This window comes from Desmodus rotundus, chromosome 4 (assembly GCF_022682495.2).
Source record: "Desmodus rotundus isolate HL8 chromosome 4, HLdesRot8A.1, whole genome shotgun sequence".
NCBI lineage: Eukaryota > Metazoa > Chordata > Mammalia > Chiroptera > Phyllostomidae > Desmodus > Desmodus rotundus.
Genome location: NC_071390.1, coordinates 104,241,337 through 104,265,625, shown reverse-complemented (window position 1 = coordinate 104,265,625; position 24,289 = coordinate 104,241,337). Strand labels below are relative to the sequence as shown.

The following is a 24,289-nucleotide window of genomic DNA, read 5'->3' as shown; positions in this document are numbered from 1 at the left end:
AAGACTCCAAAGTCTGAGACTTTTAACAGTAGAGCTGCTCTGGTGGAAGTGGCCCAAAGTCCTGTCATTTCTCCTCCCATAACACTGGGACCTCAGTAGCCCCATCAATGACAATCATATTCTAGGATAATTTTCTAAAAATACACGACAGTCTTTTTCACCCTCAGTACTGACACAATGAAATTAGCTCACTATTAAGATCAAAAGATCAGAACATCATACCTATTGCCAGTTTTAATGGTGGAAAACATGGCTTACTCACTTCTGTATGTGAGGTGCACCACACATTTAAACATGTGGATTCCCTTTACCTCCAATCCTCAATCTCCACAACCAATCAGCAAGTTATCTGCACTTGTGTTTCTGGCAATAGTTCTTTTTTTTTTTTTTTTTTTAATTTAACTTAAGGTAAAGAAAGGTAAATTTAAGTTTTTAAACGTCTCTAAGCTGTCACAAATATGTCTTCCTACACACAACTACAAGTTAGAACTCCAAGGATAATGCAAACCACTAAGAGTGTCCTGAGGTGGATACTTGGAGCATGCTAGCAAACGCAGCTCCACTCACAGCCCCTGGTTCCTACTGTGTAGAAATTGGTCTTGCAGAACCACTAATGCAGTGTTTCTAGGCTTGTTCATCCAGATTTACAAACTGCACTGAATGCTACTCCAGCTCTATCTGTATTTACTAATTTTTACAAACTCAGCTCTTTGTGCTTATTGAGGTCAGTAATTTATGACTAAATCCAGATGATATAATCAGCTTTCAGCTTTGTAAGCATCTGGTCTGGAATGACGTACAAACTATTAAAGCATCTCTAAACTCTACAGGGCACAAAACCAACTGGTATTGTAAAAATATGTAGCATTTCTAAATCCACTACATCCATTTATTCACAAAAAATTGCGAAAATATTAGCTACAGAGAGGAGTGTTATTATGCATATCAGAAATTTTATCATTCAATATTAAAATGCAGTTTGGAGGGTAACTTTAAGCTCCTTTGTGGCATATTGTAAGAACTAGAGAATAGAAAAGGCACATTCAGAGAAACTTTATGCAACCAGGTTTTGTACCTAGTTGTTCCTCACCTTCTACACAGTATTAATTTTTTTTAAAATTTTTATTGTTCTTCAATTACAGTTGTATGCCTTTTCTCCCCATCCCTCCACCCCACCCCAGCTGAACCCACCTCCCTCCCCCACCTCCACCCTCCCCCTTGGTTTTGTCCATGTGTCCTTTATAGTAGTTCCTGTCACAGTATTAATTTTTAAAGAAAGAATTAGATTCAAAAGGCAGAGAGAGAATGCATTTCTCAATGGAGTAAACCTTTCCATTATTTTCTGAAAATAAGTTACCTGTCTCTCTGTTTTCAGGTCAAGGAATGAGTATTATTTGTTCTCTGCTCACAGAGGTCGACACCAGCCAAGGGGAATACTACCTGCCCACCTGTCCACATCTCCCCCTCCCACTTCATGCATTTGCAGACAATACAAGGGGGACCCTAAAACCCTCAGAATTTATATATAAAAAATTGTGTATCTATTCTTACATGTTTAAACTTCAGTCACCTTCAAAGTACTCTCCAATTCATGTATTTATACCTATCAAGACTTTTTTCCACTGCTCAAAACAGGTTTTGAACTTGTCGATTTTGATGCCTGTTAGTATTTCTGCTGGGTTTTTGTTGGATTTTTTTTTTTTTAACCCTCTTTCACATCAGCAAAATGTTTCCCTTTGAGGACTTTTTTCATCGGGGAAACAACAAAAATAAAGTCACTCAGGGCGAGATCAGATGAATAGGGAGGGTGGGGCACAGGCTTCACTCTGTTTTTGGTCAAAAACTGCTGAACATTCAGCACAGTGGGGGCAGGTGTGCTTGTGAATCACCGATCACGAAACAGGCTAATGTGCTGAAAGAGTCTTCAAAAAAGTTCAGTGAAGTTGAACACAGCCTCTCATACCACCACCAGCTAGTACACTAATACACATGGGTTTCTAGAACACTCACCTATCAGGGAAAGCCTGTACTACAAGAGACTTGCCCTCCCGAAGATAGCTCTGTTTTTTTTAGGTCCCTCACTTATAAAAGGAAACTGTGCCCTTTGTACTATTTCAGTTCATCGTTATTAGAAACACTAAATGAGCTTTCTGTTTATCTAGATTAAGTAGTAACCATCCTGATATAGAAACTCAGGCCACATATATTGTATCCTTAATCCCTTAGAATTAAAAATCAAAAGATACCCTGCTGATGTAGCTCAGTGGCTTGAGTGCAGGCCTGCGAACCAAAGGGCCTCCAGTTTGTTTCCTAGTCGGGGCACATGCCTGGGTTATGTGCCAGTCCCTGGTGGGGAGCATGTAAGAGGCAACCACACACTGATGTTTCTCTCCCTTTTTCCCTCCCTTCCTCTCTCTAAAAATAAATAAAATCTAAAAAAAAATCAAAGATGAAATTTGTTTAAGATTCTAAACAAGCCACCAAACACATCACGAAGACAAAACACACACTACCCAAAACATTTCACAGTCATATCTCCAAAGTCTTCCTGACCACACATTGGTAAATTCATCATGGGAAGGCAATTAGAAAACAGCATTTTTCTTCTTTCTTGCTTGGGTCCAGGTAGTTTAGAGATTAGATAACATTATGTGGGATTTTACAGTTTTATATCCCAGGTCCAATTTTTAAAACCCTTTGGCTTTATCAATGTTCCCATTACTTTTTCCTCTAGTCAGGCCAGAGATGATTGGTAAAACTGCATTATAAAGTACTTGATTTAGACAAAGGTCTTTCAAATTAATTTTCTACTTGGTTAGTAAAAGGTAATTTGATTCAGCTGGCTTTAAAAATGTTTTAAATATTTCATGTTCATTCATATTCATTACTGTGATTGTCCATCGATTTAAAAAAGAAAAAGACAACCCCTCCCCCAAAACATGGCTTCTACTTCTATTTGACTTAAAAATCAAATCCCCATTCCCAATTTGTTAATATCTATCTTGAAGGTAAAGGTACTTACTTTTAGGGTGAAAATATTAATAAACTTCCCATATTAACAAAGGAAGACTAACCAGAAAGAACAGTTGTAGTTTCACAACAAGTAAACAATAAAGAATTTATGTTCAAAATATTTTCATTTAGCATTTTGTCCCATTTCATTCTGAATATTAAATGAGCATTCTCCTGACCTTTGGAATTAAAAAAATTGTACTGCCTACCTTCCCAGAAGAATGAAAAATCAATTCAGAAGTAAATTTCTATCTCCAATCTCAAGGAACAGCTTTCATCATGACTTTTTCTTTAGCTACCTGAACAAGCAGGTCACAGTGCAAATGACTCAGAATATAACTTTGCAACTATAACTATGACCCCGAACTAAGTTAACATTGAGAAATTGGTATGTATCAATTTGATAAAACTCTAGGTGACCTCCTAATAGCAATTTAGTCTTGGTTTGGTTTTAGTAGACCAGTTCAATTCCTTCATTTTCAGTATTGGCCTAATAAGTATACTATAACTAGGGGGAGGGGGGGAGGAATATAGTATCTAGAACTTAACATCCAATTTGAAAGTTAATTTGAAATGCCTTATATAGACTTCTTTCTGTATATGTATTTTTAAATTATTAAGTTTCCTGTAAAATATATTTTAAAGAGAAGCTGCAATAGGGAACTTTAGGAATAGTTCTAGTTAATGTTAAAGTACCACTAAGGGGTGCTCTTCCTCAGATCATCAGAAAAACAGGAGCTACAAAGTTGGGAGAGCTTTTTATATTAGATGTAGGACCAATATACTTTTTTAAATTATTAATAAAATCCCTCCACATAGATTTTTCTTCATTTCCTTTACAGTTTCTTGTGTTTATCTATTTTATTAATGAGCTAGGTTGATTCACCATACAATTTGTATATTAACGATTTAAAATTTATGATCCTTAAACAAAAATACCACCTGAAACGTGTTGGGGGATGAGTATTTTCTAGTTTTTAAGGACACACTGGAGTAATATGCTCCCATGTATTACCTTGAATACCTTTTTTCTTTTTGACTTACATTGATACTTTATGTAAAATTCACAATAAGTATGTCTTAAATGGAATGTAAAGTGAACCAAAGTTTGTTAAAGGATATAAAGAACTGTAATACAAAATTTTTATATAATAATATAAACATCTAATATAGAAATATTTGGGTGGATTTCATTGGATCAATATTCCCTTTTAGAGGCCCAAATATGGAAAAGGGGACAAGTAGGTAACTGTGGTATTCCTATTCTAGCACTTTTTATGTACTTACAGTAAAGGCACATAGTACAAAAATTCTGTTCCCTAATGACAAATTTTAGTCCACATATAAAATTTTCATGTATCTGAACCTAAAAGGAGCAGTAATATGAATATATAACTCCTCCAAAGTTCTGAAAACAACATTCATTTATGTAAAGAACATGAACATATTAAAGGAGAGAAAAAAGAAAATAGGAGCCCACTTTAAAAATACATCTCAAAATTGTGAAGCCCAGGCCAGTCATGAGGCAGACTTTTCTACCAGATGCTTCTGGGGTAGTAGTACAGGCATTCAGAATACACAGTTCTAAAACTGCACTGTATAATACAGTAGGTAGCCACAGCCACACGTGCCAAATTAATTTCCAGTTCCTGGGTCTCACAAGCCACATTCAAGTGCTCAGCAGACACATAGACAGTAGTTCCTACTGAACAACCCAGAAAGAACATTTTTCATTCCCACAGAAAGGTCTCCCAGAAAGTACTGCTCTAAAAGGCATCAGGGTGAGCCAATGTCAGGGGTGATCATAGGGTTTCTTAAAACTACACATGAACCCACCCACATATTTCTTTTAAAATTGCGAGTAGTCAGCAGTCTAACACTATCATAATGTTCACCAGCAGGACTTGAAGCCAGCAAGTGTGTGGTACATGCACACTCACTTCTCTATATGAACATGTGCATGCAGACTTATACACACACATCCATGCACACAACACTGATGCGCACATGTGCCCTCAACATACATACCCATGCTTGCACAGGCATGCACCAACATAGGTACACCAGCCATGGCTGCTTGCATGTGTGTGCTCACACACACAACATGGACACACACACACACAGGCTTGTGTACCCACCCAGGCCTGCCTTCTGTAACCACAGCACCAAAGGATAAAATGAGGTTATAATTTGAAAAATATATATATATGAAAATGAAGCAACATTAAAATAGGACAGCCATTTATGCCCTATCAAATTAGCAACAAAAATTGGAAAATACTTTCATGTTACATAACTGGGCATAATCTTCTGCAGGACAATTCAGTGATTTTTATCACAAATTTACAAGTGCCTAACCTTTAAATTTAAGAATTCCACTTCGATGGATTTATCCTATGAAAGCAATGACAGAATCACATAGATATAAGTAAATTAATTTCTTTTTAAAAATACAATTTACTATATTGTTTTTTAAAGATGTATTTTTTAGGCAAATAAAATCTCAAAAACAACTTTAACTTAAAAGTTAAGGTTTTCTCATTACTTTTCCTGGAAAACTCATGGCTATTTCAAGGAATATGACATTTAAATATACCCAATATAAAATTCAAATATACCCAGTAATGAGAAGACCACTCTTCAAAGTGGAAAGTGTGGCATGATTCTGGACATAGCAACATGAACGAGACTCCTTCAACAGGTAAGTTTCTGTGCAATGTTACTGATCAGACAGGCTGGTGGAAATAACATGATAAGCATCAGTGGGGAACTGGTTAAATAAATTATGGCACATTTTGATACTTAGAAAACAGATTGGGACATCACTGAATATAAACAAACTGGCTCCATCCAGCAATGTACATGAAGTTACACAGATACAGATACAAATGGATAGGTACTGGAGGGTGGGGGGTGGGGTGATTTGTATGAACATTCGCCTATGTGACAGCGTTTCCAGAAATTGTATTTATTTTATTTATCCTCCTCTAAGTTATTTGAATGTTTTACAGCAAACTTAAAAGAAATTAAATCTCCCCCCCTTTTTTAACTAGTGAGTTTTCAGTAACAAGAGTGTTAAACAGAACGATACTCAAATTTTCTTCAAAGCAAAATGCTAACTTGATATTCATAGGCTATTTTTCAGTAACAATCAGTAGATATAAGTAAAGTAATACATCTGTAAAGTAATACTTTAATATCTTTAGAAAGGCAAACATTTCAAAGAAATATGCTCAGAACTGTGAAGTTCCTAAAATTATAAAAACGGATTAAATTACTTTAAATTGAGAAAAATTCTTAGCATTGCCCTCTTAAAATATTTCAGAAAGTCAGATATTTGAAGATGCTTGAGCTGAAGTAATTCTGGTAACAACACAACTGATAGCTAGGTGAGAAAGAACCTATTCAAAGTGACTTTTTGAAACAAATCCTGCCCTGGCTGGTGTGGCTCAGTGGACTGAGCACAGGCCTGTGAACCAAAGGGTTGCTGGTTCAATTCCCAGTCAGAACATATGGCTGGGTTGTGGGCCAGGTCTCCAGTAGAGGGTGCTTGAGAGGCAACCACACATTGATGTTCCTCTCCCTTTCTTCCTCCCTTCCCCTCTCTAAAAATAAATATTAAAAAAACCAAAAAATGAATCCTCACATGTACTCTTATTATTTCTTTAATTAAGAGTTGACATTCTCAGTGACTTTTTCAGTGCTGTAGGAGCAGAGATTATATGAAAACAAAATAGTCTTCTGTTTGCTCTAAGATACTAGAAATGTTTTAAACTTGAATTTTAGGTAGTAATGATTGCTTTCCATGTACTATTTGCTACACCTGCATTGAAGTTTAGTTCTGGGCATCTTATCTTCAAAATTCCTCATTAGTATACCTAATTAGTCTATATTCTTTCCCAACTTTAATTAAAAAATACAGAAAATATCATTCTGGTTTGGAACCACAGTTCTAAAGTTTCAGTCTCTCAGTTGTCTTAGTTCACAAATATTTAAATCTCATGTCAGATTATAAAAAATGACTTTAAAAATGAATGAAGCAAAAACTTTTACCTTAAAGATGTTTAAAATTCCACTCAAATTTCAAGGTTATTATTACCTCTTCTCCCAGGAAAAGAATTGTTAACACTAATATTTTTCTTGAAACTAGCAATTAAAACACATAGTCCTAAAATAGAAAAAAAAACCTACTTCTTTGGAAGGTTTAAAGTTGAGGATAAAACCCCAACCCAGACATAGGTCTTCTGAGCCTAACCAAGAGCAGCTAACAGTCCATGAAATAAACGTAACAAAGTGTTTAACAATTTTTTATTGACTCAGCATCATTTCAGTAAGTGTAGTAATATCACAACATAAGAATATCTACAACTGACAAAGGCAAAACGAAAACCAGAGAAAAGAAAGTAAAATAGATGGGATAAGCTAATTTCCATTTTGGCTCTCCCGTTTGTGTGTGAGCCAGTAAAACTCTCTGAAATTAAAAAAAAAAAATCTAATCAGTAAAAAGTAGAACACACACATATAGAAAATGGAATCTGAAAACCTGATGATAAATTCTAATGGAAAAAGTATTACACATTTTCTTTCAGATGCAGAACTGTTCAATTTCCACTCTTCATGTAAAGAATTTAAAACACCCACAATAAAATTTAATTTATCCTCAAAACTCCTACTCTGTTACTGTTTAAATTCTTTACTATGAAAATAAGAATTAAATATTAAATATTAAAAAGCCAGGGCTGTAAAGACACAAGTTATGTCCAGAATTATACTTCCTAAGTTCATGAGTCCATATTATTTGATCAGTGACCCCATCTCTTTTATATATTTACTATCGTAATTGCTTTTGTTCTTAAGATCTCATTCTTCTTTACTTTAGTGTAAACTGTTACCAGGAAACAAGAAATATCTATTTTTAAAATGCACAAATGAGAATAAAATATAAATATTAAATGTAGTTCCCACATCACCAATTATAGTCACTTTTTGTAGACACATGAAGTTTTGCAGACCTCAAAGAGAATATCTACAACTTGAGGCTTGACACTGATATATTCGGATATAGGGGATTTATCACTGTCATCAGTACACATGATTTTTTTAATACTATCTCAACTGTCTTTTGTCTGCCTGTGGAATACACAAGTACGCTGGTAGGATGAAGTACACCTTAGTAATACAAAACCATAGGCACTAAGGGAAGACTAGAATGTACACTGCATTTTGTTTATCATACTGGCAGAAAATGTTTGGCTGATATTGATGAGAAGAAAAATTATGAAGACAAAACTTTTTTTGGAAGAATAAATGAATCTTTAAGTTACTCCAGTATTACAAAGTATATTCACAAACTGAACTCATTAGTAATCAGGTCAATTTGCATGGTTCCAAATAAGTATATTCATAATTTTAAGTACAAAATAAAAGAGGTTACAACCAAGTAATTCCCTGCTAATCACCACCACTGCCATATGTAATGTAATATTTAGGTATCACACATCACTTGTATACACACACACCACAAGCACATCCATGTATACTTTTCAATGGGGAAATAATATGAATGAAAATAATTATGGAAAGTACCTATTTTACCTACCAGCCTATTTCATTTTGCTTTACATTAGAATGCTTTATATACAACTGTTCCATCCCTCCACCCTCCAAATAAAATATAAGGAAAAAGAAACTAACCCATGGTATGACAAAAATAAAGGCAATGTTACATGAATATAAGTGGGAAGTAGATACAGACGTCTCCAACAATGTGCCTTTAGCTGTGTTTTCTGAGTAGCAGAGGACACATTGAACAGGCTTGGTATGAAAGAATTTCTTGATCCCCAAAGGCTATTTACTGAAGCAGTCACACACAATCCAGAGGCAAGTGTAAATTCAGTGAAGAGAGGGTATTTTATGTGATTACAACTTTCTAAAATCCATGCCCTGAATATGTGTTCTGTGATATCCATTTATGAGTGCTCTATGTTCATATACCATCATTTCAGCAGATAACCCCCACCCTCCAGTATTTTATCCATCAACCTGGCACGACCACCTGGGGTATCTTTGTGCAGCTATTGTCAATGAACTCCAACCCTCTGACCAGCACATTAAAGCTCATATAGGTACTCACCCTGCAAACTGGGCACTGCCAGTGACTACTGCTGTCTCTAAGCCTGTACTCATCAGACAAACACTTGGAATGATACACACGAAAACACAGGTCACATATCAACACCTCTCCAGGCAAATGGCATTCAAAACAATACCAGTCATGATTTTCTGTTTCCCAGTCCTACAAAAAATACAAAATAATTTCGTATGACATTTTGTCAATATCTGCAATAACTAAGAACAAAATTGAAACTAAAGTCCATCAGAAGTTAAGCATTTTAAACAATTTTAGACATTTAATGTGTTAAAACAAGAGGGAAAAATATCTAGAAATTTGCTTCCTTAAATTTTAAATTCTTTCCTAAACAGTATTAATATTCAAAATAAGGTGATTTGACAGCAAAACCAGTCCAAAATGAAGTAAGTCCAAAGCCAATCCCAGTTCTAACATTATCTTCCTTTTTCAAAAAGTATAATCTATGGAATAATTTCTTCAGTGAACTTAAAATCCCAAATATCTATACCTTAGTATTTCAAATAAACAAACCTCTGTTTTGTTCTGTTTTAAAAAAAAATATAGAAGAATTTAATTAGCACACTGTGGCAACAGAGAAAATAGTAATAAATGGTGATGCTCACTACTCTTATCTTCTCATCCATGGTATTGGATGCTTTTTTGAAAATAACCATTAATCAGAATGTCCATGTTCTGATAGGTTGTCAAATTTGCAGGGTCTGTTGAATTTGGAAAAATAAATTGAAAATGTGAACTAAAGGTTTAATCACATTCTCCAAAGGACATTGCCATAAAAAAACAAAAAAAGGAAGTAGGATTTATTTTTTTTAGGATTATTTTCTTACTGGGACAATTCCTGGAAATAAAAGAACATAACTACAGGTATACAGGTTTTCTTCAACTTTTTTTTTTTGTTACACTTTTTCTGTCCAGCCAAAACCATTTAAAAAGGAAGATGTTGTAAGTTCTCTTAATTTAGAATTCATTCTTCATAAGTACCACACTTAGCTTTTGTCAAAAAATACCTGGATTAAGAGTGATAGATTAATCCTCAGCTTTCTTTTGTAGATATGGTTAACTAAGTGAACAATGGTTTAATCTACATTCAGCGTAATCAAGGTCACTACCAATGAAGGTCTTGAAATTCCAAACATAGGCTCTGCCATCATTTTTCTTTTTTTATAAATCGCTGTCTACACTCTGTGTCTGAAGTTGAGCAGTTTTCTTGTTTTCTCTTATGTCAATTACTCCCCCAGTAAATGGGCTTCAATAGCACTTGTTTCTGTGACTCCTTTGGTGGTTGACGTTGAAATGTATTAGTTACTGCCTGACTGACAAGACAAGGCTACTACCCAATCCTTCAGAAGGAAAGAGTCACTAATATTCCAAAATTCACATTCAGAGTAATGGCTAGAGCACATTAGTAAATTCAGCAAAAATGTAAACTTTTTGGTTTGCTTTTAGTTCAGAAACTGTGGTCCTTATTGACCAAAGTATTAAAGAGAAACATAACATTTCTAGTTATTTGCTGCAGATATAAAAACTATAATAAACTTACACTGGAGTAATTTCAGTCAGGGTTTTTAAAAAATCTTAAGATACTGATTTGACATAAAATTCTAATGTGTGAATGATAGTAAAAACTCCACCTCACCAAGTTTGGCATGGTGGCACCAGAGACGAGTGTGTGTGGTGCTTGGCTGTACTCAGACAACAGTCACTGTGTGACATTTCACAAAGTTTATATGTAAGATGAATTACAGTTGTTTTAATTTTTATATTGAAAATCATTGATAGATTAGTTTCCAGTGGAGATAAGATACTTTATTCTATTCTGAAATAACAGAACTCTTTCCAAGTGTAAAATAAAATTATTTCAGAATATTTTCCCAAGTTATTCAGAAATATCTAAAGGATTTTGGCGGTTTATACTTCACTCATTATTAACAAACTGCCAACTTTCATCATTTGAATTTTTACATTAATTCATCTTCCTGTGATTCACAAAATGTTCTAGGAAAACTAAGAGAAGGAAGCAAGAGAGTGTAATTTTGGTGCACAGCTCTCCAGCCTCTCTACATTACCTCCTCACTTTTTCTATCCTTATTCTCTCCCATACACCCATAAAGCAAGATGCAAATGAAATCTTTCCTTATGGATGTTTCATGGTAGACCTCATTTTCATAACAATTATAGAAATGAAAATATAATTCAAATGAAATGAAGTAAGTGTAGAGAAACATTTGGATGTATTGTTTACATAATACATGTAACTATCCATTACCTGATCTAAGATAAAGTATGGGCGGGGAACGTATGTGCTGTTCATTTTTTTAACCGTAACAATAACTGTTTAGAGTATACAAAACATGCAAGGTCAAGTTCAAAAGTTATGGAATCCTGAACCCAGGGCACTTTTCTGAGGTGTAAATGAGATAAGCATGTTTATGATAGGCAGAGTTGCCTACAATTTTTCTTTTAGTACACAGAATTTACAAAGTGCTTTGACTAATACTCAGTAATGTATGCCCCAAACCTAAGCCAGCATTTTCCCTGGATTTTGCCAGATGTCAGCAACTACTTTGATACAGCCTGATCAAAGCATAGTATGTGAAATGTCACTTTAATACTTCAAGAAAGTTTTTAAAAAGCAAACCTATTAACACAAAATCCCAAACTAGAAGCAATGTAAAGATAGTATGGTTTTAGTGAACAATTCTAACAAGTTATCTAAGCTAGCCTAAAGAAAGATAGAAATGTAATATTTTTAAAAAGCAGATTTAAAGTAAAATAACATAGTGCAAAAATCAGTTCACCTTGTTTGGGGTTGCTGTCCTGAAGAAAGGCTGCATACTGTAGGCCTTTCAAAATAAAAACAAAATAATCTTGGTCTCTCTACTATAACTTTGCTCAATATCAGGCAATACACACAACTAAAGGGATTTCATATAGGGTCAAGCTGCTTATTATTTGTTATACAACTTACATTATTTTGCAGATGATATCAATTGATAATCTATGAATGTGCTATTCATGAATGAAAAGATAGTAGCATGCAAACTCAAGAGTCATTACTAGTTTAAGAGGAAACTTTTGCTACTAACACAAAAGCTACAAATGGACATAGAGAAAATCTGTCTCTTCAGAAAGTCCTGTGCTATGAAAGCTATAATGACGTTAGAAAAACATTTCACTAACAAATAAACGCAGTGCCATTATAAATTTCATTAAGGACATGAATGCATGTCTTTTTGATGAAGCTTGATTTTTTTTTTTTTAAGTCAGGACTGATGAGTATGAACATGGAAAACTCAATACTGCACCAGGGGTGTGAAAGAGACACAGGTTGTCTTCAGAACCTACTAGAAAACATTCCACAACCTAAAGCAGCTTGCTGCCCCGTATCTGCCATCGTTCACAACATCTGGTTAAGATTCTGAAGCCAGACCGGCTAAATCCCCAGCTCCAGCACTCATGGGCTCTGTCATCTAGGGCAGAATACTTAGCTTCTCTGTGTGTCAGCGTATTTCATGTTTTTTGCAAGGGTCAATTCAGTTACTATGCTCAGTAAGCACTAGCTAGTGTCATTAAGATGATCTGTTTGCTATAGTCACAAATAGAAACCAACACATCACAAAAAGATGTGACGCTTGTAATTATACATGTGCAAATTTCTTCAGGACTTTATAATGACAGCTGACACAACATTTCTGTAAACTAGACGGAGCAAGAAATGTTAAGCCAATTTACAGGTAACACTGAAGCAAGAGGGTTTATGGGAGAACTGTATCTGGAACAAGGGCCTTCTAAACTATAATTCACCCTCATTACATTCAAAAGAAAATATAACTGTTAAAGTGATTCTCTATTTAAAGATAGTATGCAATAGCACATAAATCTTACATTATCAGATGTGTTTGATGTGGTACTTTAACATAAATATGTTAAATTAATTCTCTACAACTTGAGGTTTAGTTTAATTCAGTTAATCACTGAAGAATTTAATGATTAAATATCTACAGTATTTTAAATATTAATTTTAAATAAAAATATTACAATACTACTTAGTGAAATAGAATTTAAACAAAGAAGAAAGCTCTCTCTCGTTCACATACACACACACACAATCAATAAGCTGAAAAGAGTAAAACAGAACAGCATGACCCCAAAAATTCTACTGAATAAGATGGATATTCTTTACCAAAGCAACAATAATTTTTAAGTACAAGTACACTGAAGTTTGAATATACATAGAACCACAGTAAACTGGTTTCTAATTAATTAATAATCACCAATACTTAATATTGTACTTAGTAAATAAATAATTATTTTTGCATCTGAAATAGGTAATGAAAGAAATGAGTAGTTCTGCACATAATTAATATAAATATAACAAAATATATGTCACTTAAAAAAATCAAAGGTATCCAAGTAGCATGAAATTTTTTCACTTAGGACATTGAAAACATGACTGATTAATTTATGACAGCTATAATTTATAATAAGGAAAATGCAAAGATCTAAACTTCACTATGCTATATTTATGAAGTGGGCTGGGAGAGTCAAGCTGTTTTGAATTCAGCAGGCCTCTCAATATTTTTTCAAGAACAAAGCAAGGGGCATACTGTTTAATGGTGTGATTTCTGAAGAATAAGACATAAATCCAATCCTACCCCTTATCTAAAAGATGTGAGCTTAGCTAAATTTAAAGAGGTACATGAACCACAGTTTCTTTTTGATTGGTCATTCTGAATCAGGATAAGCAGGTAACAGAGGAAAAGTGTCAACGAGGGGGGGACCCAAAAAAACCAGAGTTATCTTTTGGAGGGCAAGTCCCTTGTAGTACAGGCTTCCCCTGATAGGTAACTGTTCTAGAAACCCATCTGTATCAGTGTATCAGCTGGCATTGTTGTGAGAGGCTGCATTCAGCTTCAGTGAATTTTTTTTTAAGACTCGTTCAGCACATTTGCCTATTTCATGATGGGTGATTTATGAGCACACCTGCCCACACCGCACTGAGTGTTCAGCAGTTTTTGACCAAAAACAGTATGACCCCTGTGCCCCGCCCTCCCTATTCACCCCAACTCCACCTGAATGACTTTTTTTGTTTCCCTGATGAAAAAAAGTCCTCAAAGGGAAACATTTTTTGCCAATGTGGAGGAGATGAAACAAAAACAGTAGAAACACAAAAAGGCATCAAAATCAGCAAGTTCAAAAACTGTTCTGAGCAGTGGAAAGAAAGTCTTGAGAGGTGTAGTGCACGAAATGGAGAGTACTTTGAAGGTGACTGAAGTTTACACATGTAAGAATAAATACACAACCTTTATAAATAAATTCCAGATTTTTTTGGGGTCCCCTCTCGTATCTTGCCTCTGTGTAAGTTAAGACTAAATTCATTTATCCCCAACATAACATGTTATTTTCTTCAAGAAACCATAAAATATGTATTTTCATTAATTTTGTTTCTTAAATGGTGTCAAAACTTTAATGAAAAAAGCAGAAGTATAGAATTAATTCTACCGTTTCATTTAGGCCTACTTTTAAAGTAGTATGAGGTCCTGCTTTTTGGTGGGACAAACTTGATTGTATAAAAAGTAAATACTCAAACTGAAGCAGGGCATAATAGCTAAGACCTGAGCTCACGTCTGCAGTTGCTTTTGAAATATAAGCAACAAAAATGGTAGAAGACTTCTAACTGAAAATGCAACCTGTGGTTCCTACACTGATACATTATTTTTGAACTGGCATTAAGTATGAAAGAAGAAATGAGACCATGAGCCTGGATTTGGCAGATGAGTAAAGACAGAAGTTGTTTCATAGCAAACGTCATTTATTTTTTACACTTTTAAGTCATCCTCTACACTGATGACCAAACTATTTAATGTCAGATCAAAACTATCTGTTAAGTAATAGGACAAAATCATAGCTTTGTGCCAGGAACTTTGAATACAGCTGGAGGTCATGAAGTAAACACTAACTGCGCCTCAGTAGCAAAACACATATTTGACATGTCAAATTTATCCACAAATGATCCATAACTCAAGGTTACCTGTGAACCTATACTACATTAAATACTTTTATAAAACATTCTAATGTTTAGTGAGCCCTTTATGAGTTAAGAATTTATTTAACTCCTAAGAAATTAACTTGTGTTTATTGCAAGAGGAGTTACTAAATACCAAACTTAACTGAGCCCAGGAAGTGGTAAAATTCTGTCCAAAAAATACATTTTTCAAGCTGTTAAAATAAGGGCATTTAATACTGTAATCAAATATAGATTAAATGTAGTCATTCATATGTATTTATTTCTTTAGAGAAAGCAGATAATGAAGCAATCTATCAGAACATGTATAATTCTTTTTTAAAAAATCAGAAGAAAAAGACCTTGATAGAGCAAAACACTGAATGGTCAGACATCAGAAAGTTTTAGTCTGTACCCTGATCTGTGGCCTTTTACCAATATAATTTCAAAAGCTATGAAAACCATCTGTGAAAGAATTACTTGGATCCTATTGGTGAATATTAATAACATGCAAATCTGGAAGTTTAAGATGATGGGAAAATTTACAAGAGTTTCTCAGGTTCAGAAAGCCTGTCATTTTAAAAATTGGTTGGTACATATACTTTTGTTTACTGACTAATATTTATTAGGCAAACCATTTAAACTGAGAAAGGCTTCATTTTTAAATATTACATGTTTCACTCTACTAGCTCCAGCAAGTGTAATCGAAATATCCCCATAAAGATGCTTATTTACTGCTTAATTTTATCCTAATTTCTCCAAAGGAACTATCATTTCATTAGGGCTCAAAATGGCAGTAGAGAATAGCATTTCAACTGTCTAAAAATCATTCTAGTCTAAAAGGAATCTCAGTACAACGAAGGCCACCATGTTTGATGTACACAGGTGTCTTCCTCTTATAGATTATATATAATTATATCCTGACATATTATTAGAGTTAGGCTTATATCATTGCTGGATTTAATAAAAATAATTTTGCTCAAGATATGCATATTTTTCAATTGAATGAAGTTAAAACAAATAAGCACGGGGGGAGGGTAGCAGAGGTGGAATAAAAAACATCAACAAACTCTTTGCTCAACTATAGTTGAGTGGCATAAAGAAAACTGCACTCTTGTCTACCTTGTCTTTCTCACCATAATTGTGGAAGTGAAAACAAGGAGAGTCCAACCTCTTTACTAATACAAAGTTATTTCAGGGGATGTAACCTGTGGGATATAACTTATCAAAAGAAATCAACTTTTTCCACACCTCTGAGATACTGCCAACTATTTTTAGAGGCTATAGAAGGAAAAGAGGAGATGCTTTACTACCCATTTTTCAAATGACAAATTTCCCTAGGAGAGGAATATCTGTAACTTTGAATTAAATATTTAAAAATGAATACCCAAAAAATCCGATACCATTCCTTCCCAAGGCTATATACCTACTTTTCTTTTTTTGATACTAAGTAAGGAAGTTAACAAGATGAATAATATACATCTTTCAATTTAAAAACTCAAATTTTTAGAGGCAGCATATCATATACAAGGTAGAGAAACTACAAAGAAGGGTCCCAGACTCAGTCACCAGCATGCAGGGCTGTCTGTCACTAGCCCACAGATTTCCTTTTGCAAATCAGAAAAGGTGACCCTTCCCTAAGACTGCTTTTGTTAGAATAAGACACTTTACTGCCATAAGCTAGAAGACTGATGAATAAGCATACAAGTATATGATGTCTCAGAACTGAATGGTACTTTCTACGTTGTGTGGTTCACAACTGGCCCCATACATAATGGCCAACCTGCATGTACCACACAGTTCCTAAACACAGAACTGGCAAGTGTGAGATGATTGTGCTGTGCCAAGTGCAACACAGGTGTCCTTCTAGAGTATTTTTAGGGCATGACAATTGTAGCACACGATAGTCCAAGTAGCCAGGTGGTATACCAGCCACAGTCATGAGTTACACAAATAATTAATCTCATCATTTTATAGTTATGCCTTAAATACAGATCCAGTGACTGTCTATTATACATATAAGACCTTACCTCTTTCTGCTATGTAATGTTGCCTCTGAATTTTTAATATCTGCATATTTTATAAACTAAGCACAATTTTTCACATACTCACTTATACTTACATCATACATGTATACTTTGCATAAAAATGTGAATAAGGACCAACATGAATTAACAAAATCTGTATACCGGTTGTTTGATTTACATATAAGATTTCATCTAGAAAAAAGAAAAGGATGCTGCTATAAATATATGCAGTAAGAACATGTAAAAATAAATACTGAATATATAACCTAAAGCAGTGGTGAACATAACTCATCAGCCACTTGTTGAATTAAACTGAACAAGGAAACGTCAAATCAAAGAGGAAAAACACATGGAAAAGCATAAATCTAAAAAGTAAAGAGAACTAAAATCACTTTTATGAAAAAATGTATGTGACCTACAAACCAAAATCCTGTGATTAAGTTGTATTTACTACTGGTTAATTACTATATAAATCTCAGAAATTATCAGGATTGCCTTCTATACTAAATTTGTAATTTTCCAAGTGTTTTGGGATTAGAAATGTTATATTATCTAGATTATTCTGAGTATAAATAGGCTATCAATTATCAATGGCCTTCCTTTTGAACATCCAATGTAGACAGATATTATTATGTCTCGACACCCAGAATTTCTTTGCTGGCAACAAAGCTGTATTTTTCTGTATGGAAGTCAAAAGAAAAATTATTCTGATATAAATATTTTTCACTTAGGTTTACAAGAACACTTTTAGTGTACAAATCAAATGATACCAGTGAAATTAAACATTTTTCTTCTGTGTTTTGTTTGTGGAAAATGTGAATTTTCTTTCCTGAAACTGTGAAGGTATTAACTGACAAAAACAGTGTTAACACTGAACAGGTTCTCTAAGTTTGTAACTTCTTGTACTGCATCCTATGGCCCAGCTCTCCACAGGGGACATGCTATGAATTCACTGTACAGAGCTGACTATTTCAAGTGTGTTGCTGGCTCATCGACTGTAAAGCCAGAAAGTAAAACACTATTCAAAGGTTTTAGGAAATGCTTCCACAAAGAATTAATTTCAAAATTTTGTGTTGTTTTTTGTAATTTCAGATTGCAGAGAATCTGGTTTCATGAGGAAATACTCTCAAAATATCTAATTACTAAATCTATTCCTTTTAGAAACTAAAAAAACTAACATGTATTAAATATGAAACCTATCATCTTAAATGATGTTCCACTGCAAAAATTAAGACTTTTTAATCAAGGTGTTAGAAATATCAAAAACTAATGAGATAGGAAGATGGAAATTTTACACATGAAACCAGTCTTTACATAAAAAAAAATTTACTTTTTACATAACCCTGAGTATAAAATTATATACTAAAAGGAAATAGAAGATTAAAATATAACTTAAAAAAGAATTCAAAATAGTAAGAACTATGTAAAAATATAAAGAAAATTAACTTTCTTATGATTTTTGTCCAAGTGCCACAAAACCCACTATAGTCACACTAATCAAAGAAGACACTAGCCAGGGATGTCTAACATTTGGAACCTTGCCCCATGCAAACCCTCCTGAAGCTTTGGCTCTGACATAATTCAACCTGAGTAAGGTATGTCCCTGAAAAGACTGTTCCTTCCAATTGGCTGAGAGAGCATCAACGTTCTCCTGCACTGAAACATTTTTTTACTAATTTTTATTATAGAAATACCATTAATTGTGTGTACATTAAAAGGGCTCTTGCTTGTTTTGTTTCTATTTTTCAGATTCAAGGTAACCTACACAGAAGTAGGTTCTTTGTAAAAGTGAGGTTTCTTTTACTAAAGAAACAGGAAAGCATGTGTCTACTCCACCAATGTAGGTCCTTAATATTAATAAAAAAAATTTTCAGTGAAATATTACTAAACTTCTGAAGATGAGTTTCTAAAGGTTGTATTTAATGTTCAAAAAGTTAAAAGTCAGCTTCTCCAAATTTATCAAATAAAACATACTTACAATCTCATCTCCTGGCAACCAATATCCTTCTTGTTCAATACCAGCTTTTGAACCTTTGCAGCCCACAGTGAGAGTTTCAACAATAAGACCATCTTTCACAGCCAAGCTCAGCTGACGGGTGGTCTCTTTTGGATGCATACCGTGGACTCGAGACATGTACCTGAACACAGAAGGGAAAAAAAAAAACCCTTAAAAATCCTTTAGTACTAAAACATAAAAATGAACAAAAATAAGAAAACAGAGACGATTTGTTTTTCTCTTATTACAACTTGTACTTATGAGAGCCCTGCAGGAAGGAAAGAAGGAAGGGAGTCCTGAATACTTTCTCAATTACTGTATTTTAAACCTCAATCCTATTTTGTATATTTAGAGGAATATTTGTTCAAAATAGTACCAAACCAGCAAATATACACATAAATCAGATTTTAGTAACACATACCATTTACTTTTAGTCTCTGGGGCAAATATCACTAACTTGTACTCTGCGGATTCTAAACTTAGAATTTTATAATCTCCAGCCACAGAACTTTAGAATGCAAAGTGCTTTTATTCAAAACTTAGGAAATGTCACCAAAGAAAATATAGGAATTACATGAGTGGTTCTTACCATATAAAGAAAACAAGAGTATTTGTGACTAATAAAGCAAAAATTGATTTTCAATAAATTATACTTTGGACTGGATCACTAAAGCATACAAGCTCTTCCTGACTTACAGTTACATGGCATTTTTTAAATATAATAAATATAATATTTCAAACATGCCCTGTACCACAAAGAATACTATTGGGGATACCCTTGTATTCACCAATTATACTAAACTCATGTTAACTTTTTGTCATATTTGCTTCATATCTTTTTTTTTTTTTTGCTTTTTAAGGAATAAAATGTTATAGAGACTGGTGAATTTGTACCATTTTTCATTCCCCTCCCATCAAACCCTCTATATCAGTAAACTATTGGACATCCCAGAGTCTGTTTGGATACCCAGAAACAAAAATGTATCATGAGCCCTGACCTGTGTGGCTCAGTTGGTTGGGTGTTATCCTGCAAAGCAAAAGGTCATCAGTTAGATTCCCAGCCAGGGCACATGCCCAGGATGCGGTTTCAGTCCTAGGTCAGGACGCATATGAGAGGCAACAGATAAATGTTTCTCTCTTGCATTGATGTTTCTCTCCCACACTGATGTTTCTCTCCCTCTTCTCCCTCCCTTCCCTCTCTGTAAAAATAAATAAAATATTTTATTAAAAAAGTGTTTAAAAAAAGACATATGAGAAATCAGGCTAGCCCTAGACTCTCCAGAGACATTCCATGGTGGAAGACTGGGGGTCAACACTTAGAGACCTCACAGAAAATAAGTAAGACAAGAATGTATACCAATTTATTTGTCATTTAAGTATCAGCATCAAAACAAATCTTTTGAAAAATGCAAGAATGCATCACTGAAGAACCTTCTAAACTCAGAAGACAAATTTCAACAAAGAAAAGTAGTAAACCTTATGCAAAGGACTTATGGCGAGCCTTCTGTATTTGCCATTTCAGGAAGATAATAAAATGTCTAGTTTCTCTGCCAATGCATTAACTGAAGGGCTAAGAAGAAAGAGACATGGGATTGTGGTGAACCTAACATTGGCCCTGACAAAGCAGAGTTGCAGTAATAACAAATGGGAGTGGGAGAAGATGAAGGTGAAGTTAGTCCACATACACTGATTTTGTCACTTTTACTGACTAGTAGTCTGAGGTGATAAGTCATGTATATTTTGATATACAAAAGTCGACACTAACAAAAATAATCAACCTGAGTAAGGTATGTCCCTGAAAACTGTTTCTTCCGATCAGCTGAGAGAGCATCAACATTCTCCTGCACTGAAGTTTTGAATGTAGAGATGGGAGATAAGCCAAAGTAAAAATGTACTAATATTCTCCCTGTTTACTGTACGGAGCCAGGAGACATTATCTTAGGAATTAAGTATACTATTTAAACTTGTGAAACTAGTCCTTAGAAAATACAAACTTTTCAAATTATCTAAAGAAACCCATAAAAGACACATTATGTACTAAAATAAAAACAAGAAACAAAAACAGGTAGTATATTAAATATAATCAGGGAACCAAAGCTAAGTAAATTTGTCTTTTTCATAAAAACAAATTGGTTAAACTCAACAATTCAAAAGATAAACTGAATCACAAAGCAAAAAAAAAAAAAGCACTGTCTTGGAGAGACACACTTATAGTGACAGAAAGACTGAAAAAGAATGGGCAAAGTCATAGCACAAAAATACAATCCAAATGAAGCTGTGATCAACACTGCGATTGGGCAGAAATCATTTTTTGAAAAGGCAAACAGGGCACCGGCAGTTATAAAGCAAAAACTGTAAGAATAAAGAAAATACTGACAGGAATACAGAATTATGAGACTTTAATTCACTTCTCTCAGTCCACAAAACCATCAAGCAAACAAAATTAAGGACACAGAAGACCTTTAATTAATTAAGTTTATCAATAAAATAAATCCAGGTGAATTTATTCTGAAACGCAAAAACTACCTTCGATAGGTCCAAATATCAGTCATTAAAACTGAGCATAAAATCAGCCATAAAGACAATGCTAACAGACTTCAAAACTGGTAGACATTTGCTAGTGACCATGAAATTAAATCAGATATTAATAGCAAGACTAAAAAACTCTTATAAACCACTGAATCAAAAAGATTTTCTAAAAATTTCAAAAAAAACTATTAAAAAGCTAAAGCAGTGCTAGTTAAAAAGCAAAAATTATAGAACAATATTAATCCAAGAACTCCTTCTTAAGGAAAACTAAGAGATATCATTTAGCTGATCTAATCAACAATGAAGAAATAAAGCACAAAAACATACAAAGAAATGTGTACAGAGACATAACAATATGTAAAAAGGAAATTAAAATAGCCATAAGCAACTACTATGTTCATTTCTGTGCAAAAATACATGAAAAGCACTACGATTTTCTTGGAAAATATAAATGCCCAAAACTTGCCCATAGAAAAATAGAATTGTTAAAAAGGACAATTTCTAAAGAAAGAGGATGTTGAAAAAGAACTTCCCCAAAAACACAAGGTAGGAACAAATTCATATGGTAAACCTAACAAACTTTTAATGACCACACAACTCCAATGTGATTTAAACACTTCCAACACAGAGTAAAGAAGGAAAAGCAAGGGATCCAGCCTAATAATGGTAACAACCCCCACAAAAAAGGCATAGAAAAAGAATGTCCCTTAGGAATACTGGTAAAAATACTAAATAAAATATTCAAATATACAGTCTAATGTTAAATAGTAACCTAAATTAATAAATGTTATTAAATCTAAATGTCAAAATAATATACCATAACCAAGTGTTTAATTTCAGGATTTCTAAGAATACTTAATATTAAGAAATCCAGAGATATAATTTATTCAATTCTTAAGTCAAAAGTGAGAAATCATTAAGAACTCTGTACGTATTGAGAAGGTATTTAGTAAAATTCATTATCCAGCCCCTAACAAAATAGAAATGAGTAAGTACTTCCTTAACCCAATCAGAAATATTCAAAGATGTCTTTAACAGTCTGCCAAAGATAACCAACATGGTTGAAATAGAGAAAGAAATGGGGTATAAATGTTGGTAAGGAGTTAAAATGATTATTATTTGCAGATCAAGCATCAAGAAAACCAACTGATGTGCAATCATAAATCATCAAATAATTTATCAATTACTTGTATGGGTACAAATTAATATACTAAAGTTAACAGGCTTCATCTATACAAACTAAAAAACTAGTCTTAAGATTTAAAATAAGACAAGACTACAATCATTTACAAAAAGAAAAATAAAATACCTAGTAAAATATAGAAGAAATGACAAGATCTATGTGAAAACTCTGAAATTCTACTGACACAAAAGAAGATGAACAAATGGAAAGACACACCTGATATGTGGTTGAAAGAGAACAAAATCCAAATTGCCTTTACGATAATTTAACACCACCACAGAGTAGGAAAGTGCATTCTAAATTTCTGTAGAAAATTCAGTAAGAACTTCCCAGGAAAATTCCTTAAGAGTTAAATCACATTTGAAAACATTATAGTACCAAAGTAATTAAAATACCATGGAACTAGTGCATGGAGAGCAGACTATTGGAACAAAACATATAGTTCAGAAAGAGACTCAAGTACACATTTAGATTATAATAAAGACAGCATTTTAAATTAGTGGGTGAAAGACTGATTAATCAACTTATCGCATTGGGACCTTGGGCTACGTAAAAAAAAGTAGAGATGTAGTCTTACCCTAGTCTATACCCACAAATAAATACTGGAGATCGGAATTAAATATTAAAAACAAAACCAAAAATTATTAGAAGGGAAAGACTGAAGAGTAATCATGGTGTGAGAAAACCTTTCCAAGTTTAAAACAAATGCCAAAGTGATATAAAAAAAGATTAAAAATTTACCACAAAATCAGCAATTTCTATGTAGCAGAAAAACACAAGCAAAATTAAGCTGGGAAATACTGTTTTAAATCCTCATTTGAGAATATGCTTACTGATTTTAGAGAGGAAGGAAGAGGAGAGAGAATGAGGGTAAGGAGAGAGTGAAGGGGAAAAGGAGGAGAGAAAGAGAGAGACAGAACAAGAAATGTCAATTGGTTGCCTCCTGTACACACCTCAACTGGGGATTGAACACTCAACCTCTTGGTACATGGGATGATGCTCCCACCAACTGAGCCAACCAGTCAGGGATGGGAAATACGCTTTACCGTATAATAAAAGACCTAAGAAAACCCACAAAATAGCATTTTTTATCTGTCAGGCTCATAAAGACAAAAAGTCTGACACACTACACTGGTGGATTGGGCTCAGTGGGAAAACACGTCACTGGTGAGATGTAAATTAGTACTGCAGAGGCCTGTGTGGCAGTATCACAATTCCACTTCTAGAAATACTATCTATGTGAAATAGCAGACAAGAGGAAATTCATTTTAACATTGTTGCCAGCAAGAAAAGATTAGAAACAATCTAAATATACATTTTAGGGGACAGGCTAATTTATAAGATAATCATATCAAGGGTTATTATACAATCATTAAAGAAATGAAGCAGT

At 33.8% G+C, this 24,289-nt stretch overlaps 1 protein-coding gene across 17 annotated transcripts in view; it reads right to left on the bottom strand.

Moving 5' to 3' along the window:
• ZMYND11 (zinc finger MYND-type containing 11) overlaps positions 1 to 24,289 on the bottom strand; it is a 147,978-nt gene that overhangs the window by 33,590 nt on the left and 90,099 nt on the right. For 7 of the 17 annotated variants that reach the window (XM_024580826.3, XM_045186949.3, XM_045186963.3 and 4 more), the window contains 3 exons: positions 19,170 to 19,329; positions 11,959 to 12,003; positions 9,146 to 9,307 (listed from right to left, as the gene is read on the bottom strand). In XM_024580826.3, the coding sequence (XP_024436594.1) occupies positions 9,146 to 9,307; positions 11,959 to 12,003; positions 19,170 to 19,329 (367 nt within the window). Of the gene's footprint in view, positions 1 to 9,145; positions 9,308 to 11,958; positions 12,004 to 17,286; positions 17,384 to 19,169; positions 19,330 to 24,289 lie in introns of those variants that run through there. The other 10 variants (XM_045186957.3, XM_045186951.3, XM_045186953.2 and 7 more) reach the window with 4 other exon arrangements.